General features: G+C 42.3%; 1 protein-coding gene across 2 annotated transcripts in view; it reads left to right on the forward strand.

The window, feature by feature from the left end:
• Nucleotides 1–9,512, forward strand: part of TPPP2 (tubulin polymerization promoting protein family member 2) — a 98,382-nt gene extending 88,870 nt beyond the window's left edge. For both annotated transcript variants that reach the window (XM_069239051.1, XM_069239050.1), the window contains 2 exons: nucleotides 8,130–8,283; nucleotides 8,616–9,512. In XM_069239051.1, coding sequence (XP_069095152.1) covers nucleotides 8,130–8,283; nucleotides 8,616–8,804 — 343 coding nt within the window. In that variant the 3' untranslated portion in view covers nucleotides 8,805–9,512. The remainder of the gene's footprint in view (nucleotides 1–8,129; nucleotides 8,284–8,615) is intronic.
• The last annotated feature ends 955 nt before the right edge of the window (nucleotides 9,513–10,467 follow it).

Here is a 10,467-nt window from a genome sequence, read left to right on the forward strand (position 1 = left end):
AGCCACATTTATTTTCTTAATTACCTGGCATCTAGTATGCTTTCTGCCCCACCAGGGAGTGGATCTGAGGTAACTGCCCCATCTGCCCACCGGTGGGTAGAAGAAAAACTTTAGCCCCATTTATTTGGGGTGGGGGTATGGCCATACCCCCACCCTTTTATTTTGGAAAACAAATCTTCCCTGGTCTCTGGTGGGCTTTCCTTGGGGGCAGACGGGCCTTCCAAAAATAGGCCGATATGCCCCCGGGGGGGGGGGGGGGCAGATATGGCTAACAGTAATGTGCCTCCCAGAGGGAGTGACCCTGGCCCAAGGGGCTGCCCCGGGGGCAGATATGGCTAACAGTAATGTGCCTCCCAGAGGGAGTGACCCTTGCCCAAGGGGCTGCCCCCCAAACAAAACACACACATACACACACACCAATCCGTGGTGCCAAAGTGGTTTCTGCCCTAACCCCTGGGGGGCAGATCGACCTAATAGAAATAGGCTGATCTGCCCCCAAGGGGAGCAGAAATCACCTAAAATAAATTTGCCCCGAGGGGAGCAACCCTTGCCTAAGGGGTGCTCCCCTTGCGTGAAATTGACGCAAAAAAAAATCCCTGGTGCCTAGTGGTTTCTGCCCCCCTTAGGGGCAGATCGGTCTAATAAAAATAGGACGATCTACCCCCAAGGGTGGCAGAAATGGCCTAAAATAAATTTGCCCCCCAGGGGAACGACCCCTGCCTAAGGGGTCGCCCTCCTTGTGCGAAATTGACAAAAAAAAAAGTCCCTTGTGTCTAGTATCGGCCTAATAAAAATAGGGCGATCTGCCCCCCATGGGGAAAGAAATGGCCTAAAATAAATTGCCCCCCCAGGGGAACGACCCTTGCCTAAGGGGTCGCCCCGCTTGGGTGAAATTGATGCAAAAAAATAAAAATCCCTGGTGTCTAGTGGTTTCGGCCCCCCCACCCTTGGGGGCAGATCTGCCTGACAAAACTAGGCTGATCTGCCCCCAAGGGGGGGGGGGGACAGAAATGGGCTAAAGACTATTTGCCCCCAGGGGAGCAACCCTTGCCTAAGGGGTCGCTCCCCACAGATAAAATAAATAAATAAATACCTGGTGTTTAGGGTTTTCTGCCCCCCCCCCACCTTGGGGCAGATCAGCCTAATTACAATAGGCCGATCTGCCCCCAAGGGGAGCAGAAATCGCCTAAAATAAATTTGCCCCCGAGGGGTGCTCCCCTTGCGTGAAATTGACGCAAAAAAAAATCCCTGGTGCCTAGTGGTTTCTGTCCCCCTTGGGGGCAGATCGGCCTAATCAAAATAAGCCAATCTGCCCCCAAGGGGGGTAGAAATGGCCTAAAATAAATTTGCCCCTCAGGGGAACGACCCTTGCCTAAGGGGTCGCACTCCTTGCGTGAAATTGACGCAAAAAAAAAAAATCCCTGTTGTCTAGTGGTTTCTGCCACCCAGGGGGCAGATCGGCCTAATAAAAATAGGGCGCTCTGCCCCCAATGGGGGCAGAAATGGCCTAAAATAAATTGGCCCCCCAGGGGAACGACCCTTGCCTGAGGGGTCGCCCCCCCCTTGGGTGAAATTGATGAAAAAAATAAAAATCCCTGGTGTCTAGTGGTTTCTGCCCTCCCACCCCCAACACCCTTGGGGGCAGATCTGCCTAACAAAACTAGGCCTAAAGACAATTTGCCTCCAGGGGAGCAACCCTTTCCTAAGGGGTCGCTCCCCACAGATAAAAAAAAAATTCCCTGGTGTCTAGGGATTTCTGCCTCCCCCTGCACTCCCCCCCCCCCGTCCAACAAATTTACCCCCCCACCCCCCCAGGGAAGCGACTCTTGCAAAAAACAATGTTGCATTGTACAAAGCGAGGTGACTTTGCAAGGCCTCGAAATCCAGAAGGCAAGAGAGTAGCGAATGAGGGCACGACCAGCAATAGGGGCATTGTTTTCAAGTAAGTGAAATAAATGTGCACTGCCAAGAAATTTGCAAAGTTTGTAGAGTAAAAGACAGGATAGAAGTTATAAGGTTTTCAACATAGTAATGTAGTGTACACTACCAGGGGGCAAGGAGTAATGAATTCTTCCAACAAAGGGACATTGTGTCTTATGTAGTCCAGTGAGTGTCTTTTGCAGATCTGTGAGGAAGTGTGGTCACTTAAAGGACTGCATCTTAGATCTAGAAGTTTTCTTAGATCAAGAGGCTTCTAATATCGAGCAGATGCCCTTTTAATGGAACCAAATCAGAGCAGTCTAAGTTCCTCTAATTTGGAAACATCCACAAAGAACTCCTTTTAATGTCCATATATCACCAGGACCAGCATAGAAATTTACTCTTGAATTTACTTTTGCCAACCCTCAGTCTTTTCTCTCTATGCCATGTTACTCATGTTAAGTTATATTATTGGAGTTTGCATGGTGTCCCTTCTGTCACAGGTATGGCTCCAAAGTGGTTTAAGCAGATTAATGTTGTTTCACATGTTCTAGGTTACAATCACAGAGCCGTGTGTGGTTCAGCTTGTGATGCTGTGTCACAGATGTGTTCTGGTCATATTCTTGGTCTGGTTGTTTTGCCTTATTCATTGATCTGTGGGAGACTGAGGGAGACGGTTTTGGTGTTTAAGGGGTGGTTAAATGATCTCGTACACTTGGTGAAATTAGGCCGTCTGCCAGTGTACACATGCAACCTTCCAGGACCATCAAAGTTAAGAGCTTGAGAAAGAACATCTCTAGATCAAAGATCACAGCAAGGAATGAAAGTAGGCAGGTGGGTGACAGAGAGCCTGTTAGAATACTCAATGTGCCTTTTTTTGTATCATTCAGCATGAAAAGGTTTTTACAGTTAGTCCGCCATTCCATGGATCGAAGTTTCTTTCTAGCTAACAGTGTTTCACTGCAGCTTATTATCACTGTCTTGAACATTGTGAATGTTTTGAAAATAAAGAATAAATATACAAGTCCCTCTGGCCTTTCACCTACTTATGTTCCATGAAACAGTCATCGTTAGAAGCAATAACTGAGAAATCAAGATATTAGACTCTATGAAACTTTGTTGACTTATTAAAAATAATAACTAGAAAACCAAGGTTTCAGGTTATGCTAAAACAAACACTGAACAATATTTTCAAGCAAATTGAACTATCGCATTGTACTGAAACACATAGTTTAACGATGTTGGCAATTGCGCCTTTATATCCTCACCAAAATTCTATGGATTTATTCTGTGTTTGGAGAGGTGCTTTCATATGTGGACATTTTTATCCATATAGATAATTTGTCTCATATAGATCCTCCCAAACGTAGCTGCTTAGACTCCAGTGTGCCAGACGAATACAAAGATGCAGAAGCTATCCATAAATCCACAAAAATAGCCCAGATGCACCTCACTCCACAAGTACAACTCCATTCGAGTAATGTCAGTGAGAGGCAGCATTCAGTATTATCTGCCAGCTTAACTGGGGATAACATCAGACACTTGGGCCTTGGACATTATCTGATGTGGTGGAATTGATAGCAAAGTCGCCTTGTACGCCTTTTAAGCAGGAACACCAACATTATTAGACCCTATGATACTGAAAGTGGTGACAGAAAAGATACATGCCATTTCATCACCTTCCTTTTCCTCTCCTGTCAAGTCCTTTTAGCTTGGGTGCATTCCTGCATCATGGTATGGGTAGGTCTTTTTTGACCATTTCCACATTGTAAATAGTTTATCCTTGCCACACATGCCATACACGTTTTGTTAATTATTGTTACCCTTAATGTTAAATTGAAATCAAACCCTAACCTTTTCGCTACACATAATTATATTTATTTCTCTTTTTATTATAATACCTTTCATCTTATTTGTTGCTCACCCTATTTCCTGACCTTAAAATGTTGTAAATTTGTTCTAATTAATTTGTCTTCAAATTAAATTATTTTTAATAATTAAATTAATTTAATAAAAGTAAGTGCTTCTTACTCGAACATTCTCTCACTGACACTTGCCTTGACTAGTAAAGATTTTTAATCGTTACATTTTATTGAATTATCTCGAATTAAATTGGTATTATTTAAAACATTGTGGAAGGCTTTCTTGGAGAATTTACCCATAAGATGAGTTGTCCAATGAAAGTTTGGTAGAAAAGGAGCTAGTAGTGCAAGAGAAAAAGTCCATAGGGGAATGGTTTGGCGATGTAATATTGGTGATGAAGTGGTGTATTAGAATACAGAACAGAAGCTTAAAGAAGCAAATGTTTCTGTTACTGGTTGTTCCACATGCAGAAGAAAATGAACAGCTGTCCTCCAATCCAAGATCTACAAATGCTAAGTAATTAATGAAAAAGGAGTTGCGAGTGGTTACTCAGAGATGTTCTTCTAGAATTAAAACAACATTTTCCTTACCTCCATAGTATAGTTCTACATGATGCTGATTTGTGCGTCTCAATACAGCAAAAATCTCATCAGTACCTTTGTTTTATCCTTGATGGGAAACTCTATCAGTTGAAATCTACATCTCACACATTTAGACAATGAATTGCTCTAACAGAATCCACCAGCCAACCTTGGTTTAACCAAAGATTGAGTTACTTTGCTATCTACATGCACCTGTTTTCAGCAGGTGTATCAATTACTGATGTTTCATCAGAATTGTAACCTCTGACCTGTGGATTACAGTAGAATCTCTGCAACAAAAATATTTATCCACCTGATCTATCTTACATAAACTACAAATCTGTGGCCTGCACACTACTTTTTGTATAATATGACATGCACAACATACACAGCTTTACAACAGACTTAATAGTTCTGTAAAATGTCGTGGTGCAGAAACGTATAAGCACTGCTTTTCAGAAGTAAAACTGAAAAAAGGAAACCCCAGTGGCAACCCACATAATGTTTGGTTTTGAAAAACAATCAAGTCATAAGGTCCATTTGGTAATGCAAGTAAGTGTGATAATGTGACACATAAGCACAGATTTAGATGTCTGCAGCATCTTCATAAAACTTTATTATGTGCTAGAAGAAACACCTGGGTTGGGCTGCAGAGATTTGCTTTTCACTGGAAACTTAAAAGCTGAGCAATTAGATGACAGAATACTTTACAAAGAAGAAGCCAATTTTGGGAAAGGGAAGTCATGCTTAGATGGCGAGGAAATGTATGATACTACATTCAGAGCGCTAACTTTGAGATAACATATTACACATACTTGATGTGGGAAATACCTAAACAATTGGAAATGAAAGCCATGATTAATATTTAATTAGCCAATGGCACAACAATGAGTTTTGCAACTCACCTAATTGCTCTTGACTCAGATTGTTGGAGAAGCTAATATTTCTGTACAAATCAACTTCACAATATCCCATAGCTATTGGTAGTACATTGGTAGATTCCAGACCTAATACTAATTGCATGAATTTTCATAGGTTTATTGGCTCCTGGGGCATATATTCTGATTCTGCAATCATTCTGAAAAGAAGACTTCTGCGTAATGGAGTATGCCTTTGGTGCTGTTCTAGGCCCAGATGTCACAGCAATTCTTTTGCATTACCGAACAAGCATTGGCAAAGCCAGTAGCTCTCACCTTTGGGACCTATTGGCTTTGACAGTTGCTTTTGGCGGGACTGTATAGCATGGGAAGAGACACTGGGCAGCCTTTTATAAATAAAAATGACACTGACAAAGTCAATAGCTCACGCATAGGCAAGACCTGTTGGCTTTGCCAATGCTTGCTGTAAAAAGTTAGCCTGGTCCCTGTAGTATTGACCAAGAAGGGTGACAATAATTGCTTGACCTACCATATTTAAATCCATGTCTTGTAGGTTGCGTGCAGATTTAAGCAACAGTTGCATTCACTCACTGAATTATCCCACAGCTGCACTCCCTTTAGAAAATAAAGAAATGTGTGCCTCTTATCTGATCAGTCCGGGCTTGATTTGGGAAGTGCGTGAGATCTGGTACTAGGGAAATGCAGCACCAGTCAGTCGCTTAGGACACCCACCATCATCTTGCCTTATTGCCCCTAAAAGTATGAAATGTGGCCTTAGTGTGAGAGGAGGGCAGCAGTAATCCTCTTGCCCGCACTCCACATCTCAAGGAAGTTTTGTAAGTGCTGCTCTGTTTCTGTCGTGACTTGCGTAGAACATAAAAACTTTGCACTGACTGTGAAGTTTAGGAAGATTAATCTTAATATGCACAGGTCACCCAAGAATGTTTTCAGAATGCACACCCAGCCCCCGGTATGTGTGCAAAGATATTCTAGGTTTTAGAACAAAACACACATACAAGAGAATTTGGCTGCAGCAGTAGAAAACAAGATGGCAGGAGCTGCAATGAAACGCAAAATGGGAAGGCATTATAATTGTGTTTTCCAAAGCTGTGGCAGCCATCTTATTTGCTGCGCTTCAGCGAAGAGGATGTGGCATAAGGGCTAGAGCGGCTGACCTTGAGCCTGGTAAACCAGGTTCGAGTCTTGGAGGGAGGCTCAACATCCTGTGTTTCGGGGTAATTCACGTAATCTCTCCAGGTTCCTTTGTAATGCAACGTGTGTTCATTTAAAGTGCTCCAGTACCTTCGGGTAGAGTTTGCCTATGTCAAATAGCCAAAATAAAAAAGAATGAACAGCAGGAGTGTGTTAAATAACAGCGGGAGGTGGTAGGGAGCACAGAACGTGTGGCGTGCGGCTCATAGATTTTAAAATAAATCCTCTCAAAGTAAACAGGTGTCCCCGTGATGAGCAAGGGCAAGGAAATACGCTCAGAGAGCAGAGGAAGCGTGACAGCCGTGAAGCAAGCACCATGCTGAGCAAGGGAAACGAAACACACACACTAGTGGGAGTGCTAGTTGAACATTAAAAAAATAGTCCTTGAGTCTGAAAATAATATGGGACAAGTGGAAGAGTGCAAGTCCTGTAGCCATGCTCCGTGGGAGTTAGCAATTGACTAAAAGGTGGGACAAAGAGACAAGATTAACCACTTGCAAAAAAGGAATTTTCAAGGACACTGACAATGACAAATGAAAAGCAGGGGACGGGCTTGAAGCCTGTATAGTGAATACAGCATGTCTCGAAGAGGGTGCATTTGGGTTGCCTAGCCTCGACCTAAAAAGGCTCAGCCCATATACGTAGCCAGAATTTTAATCTGATGTTTAATAACTCAACCTTCATGAGATCAGATGCAGTAAATTTAGAAGTTCGTGAGGAGAAAATGAAATATATTAAGCTAATAGATGACATATTAGCGGCACAAAAATTGAAATAGCATATGAAAATAATTGGGGACTGTATGGTATTTTTTTAGCACATATGGATTTATATGTCTGAATTGTCTAAATTTCAAAGAGGAGACAGTTTAATATATGGATGAGAGCTCTTAAGGTTTTATTGCAAATTTCTCAGAATTTCTGGTGGGCCCATTAACTTTGTAACTGGCCCCATTGGAAATCATGAAGTCTGTGTAAACAATACAGAAAGGTCTTGTTTTCCCCAAACCTTTTTGCTCCAGGAGAAACAGCAGAGATTTATGGGAAATGGCAAGAACATTCAGACAGGCAATTACTGATTCACCCAATGCTCCCCAATTTCTAAGGAAACTAAGGGTCCCATTCAGAATATACGCTAACACCATGTTCCCGTAGTTAATGGGATCCCCGGTAACATCAACTTTAGGAGTGCGGACGTACCAAGTGCAGCCTCAGGGCCCTCATTATGAAGCATAATAAAATAATGTTTTTTTTTAACATTTTGCATTTATATTTGAGCCAGTCAAATGTTAGATGAGGCCCTTCAAAAACTAGCAGCAGCTAGTCAACTATTACTGTAACAATATTTTTATAATTATGTCTGAGGGTGTATACATTTTTATTGGCGTAAATTCAACAGAGGCAAATCAGTAATAAAGAAATTCTATAACATTTTGCTGCACCTGAAATTGGGCTGAATAGATTTTTTGTATAGAGGAACAGAAAAGAAAGATGCAGGTTATGTTGCAGAACTCAACAATGTATTTGTTGATTAAGATTCATAGTTTTTTAAATTTGCAGATAGATATCAACACCTTGTTTTTGCAACTGATATTGTAATTTTAACACAAGCATCTCATGGTTTCTGCACTTGAACACTGGAGTCACAGTTTAACCAATGGATGTCTCTTTCTCAGGGCCAAGGCAGCAAAAACCATAAACTTCACTGAGTTCCAGCAGGCTCTGAAGGAACTCTCTGTCAAGCGTTTCAAGGCGATGTCACCTGATGATGCTCTTGCGGAAACATTCAAGCTGGTAGAGGGCAAAGAACCAGTCAATGCTGGTGTCACGGTTAGTGCACATCCAAAAGAACCTAGAAAACATGCAGCACTGAAAGAGCCCCAATAAGGGGCATGTCTGTTTTTAACTACATAGGAACCAGGACTGCAGAGGGCCCAGGGGATGTCCGGGCAGCAGTTTCGATATTTTAGACAGTCTTTTAGTTGACAAGTTTGTAATTGGCTAATTATTTTCTGATAAGTTTGGAATTGAATGGTATGTAACTGACATTTTTGTCCTAATTTTTTTACTGGCAAATTTGTTATGCACAAGCTGTTTATTAACAAGTGAGTTTGTAATTTGTAACTGCCACATTTGATATCTTGTCCTATCTTTTCATTCAGAAAACTACAAACGTTGGAGGTGTGGATCGCCTCACCGATACAAGCAAGTACACCGGAATGCACAAAGAGCGCTTTGATGAGAGTGGGAAGGGTCTTGGCATCGCTGGACGCGAGAATGTTACAGATAACACTGGCTATGTGGGCAACTACAAGGGGGCAGGGACCTTTGAGGATAAGGTGGGAAAATGAAGGACCTTCACATGTGCTTCCCTCTCCTGACAAATGATGCTGCACCGTATCATTGTATCTTCCTTCTTATTAACCAGTAGCTCAGCATTCGTAGTGTTGCCTTTTTGAGAACGATGCTCCCCAACCCTGGACTTCTGTCACCTGAACAACAAGATAAACAACATTGCCTGCTCATCTATATGTTTCTGTGTGATCTGTGGCCTAGCCTGGTAAACCTGTGTGATGTTACCTCCATAATCTTGCGCAAATTCTTACCAACATCATGGAAAAGGGGGTTGGATTTCCCCGAAGCTTAGAAAGGGGCAAACACTTGAGGCAGCCAGCAACCAGTTTAGTGGCTGTATTGAACACACAGGGAAGGCGCTGATGCTTAATTGCATAGAAGAATGTGCTGTGCTTAGCTGCAGTTTACTTTTTAAAGAAGCATGAACAAGGGACCTTCGTGCTACTTTTGACTAACTAGTTGAAAAATAAGTTAACATGGCAAATGAAGTCCATACTGTGTATTGATTTTAAAGTATTGTGAGTCTTAAAGCGAGGTAAACTCCGATCATTGGGTATGGATCATAATGTTCCTTGTTCATCCTTTTGCATACTGAAATGTGGGTGAAATTGAGATTCAGGCATTCTAATGTGGATTAAATCATCCAATGAGCTAAAACAGGAATGTATTATGGCATCTGTGCTATTAAATTTGTTTGCTGTGTATATGGCAGTATTAAATATTAGCACACACAGTGGTTACACATCCTAATTATTATGACCCATGATCTGAATGCTCTAAAATACAATGATAACCCAGTTATCCTGGCCAGAAATCAGAAGGAACTTCAGAAGTATCGTAATGCGAACAAGGTAAGTATTAATTGCCGAAATACTAAGCGGCTCAGTGAGAAACCAGTGGGCAAGTCCCTGTATGGCTGAGGTACCGCCTTTGCCACTCTTACCATGACTGGCCTGAGAGAGTTGTTCAGCTAGTCTCTTTAAGTGGCTTTAATGCCCAGGGTGGAAAACAACAGTGTTTACAAGCCCATCATGCCATAGCAGGCTGGTTGGCATTGCAGTGACCCTGAAGACACACTGTCAAAGCAGGGGCTCATCTTCTGGAATCACAGTAACAATGTCCCACACACACCTGGAACCTTCTCAAGTCAATGTAGAACATTGCATGATTTTTTTGACAGTGGCAACCATCACTTACAAAGCTGTCCCAGACAGAAAGATGCTGCTGGACATGGTGTTGGAGGGGCCATCATTTTTATGGTGAATCCTTTGTTACCATGGCAATGGGGGTCGGTCCGCAAAGAGGGTGCTGCCAAAGCCAGAGCTACCATCGGAAAAACACCTTATTCCCCTCATTTAAAGGCTGGTCACTATGGCCTTCACTATAGCCTTTATGACGTGGAGGCGGATCGCCAGTTCCTCTGACAAATATTACAGCTGTCCTTGGATACAAAGGAACATGGTACTATTGTGAATTTACTATATTGCCAAACACCTCATCTTCGCAATTTCACTGTTAAAGGGTAGGGAAGTCTAAAAGGCGGGGCCTACCCTTGGAAGGTAGTGTGAAGCATCACACAATAAATTATCCTAACATTGTTATTACTTTTGGAAAATACATAGAAATAATGATTATAAAGGGAAAAAGCTCAGCAACGTT

Source organism: Pleurodeles waltl, chromosome 6 (assembly GCF_031143425.1).
Source record: "Pleurodeles waltl isolate 20211129_DDA chromosome 6, aPleWal1.hap1.20221129, whole genome shotgun sequence".
Lineage (NCBI taxonomy): Eukaryota > Metazoa > Chordata > Amphibia > Caudata > Salamandridae > Pleurodeles > Pleurodeles waltl.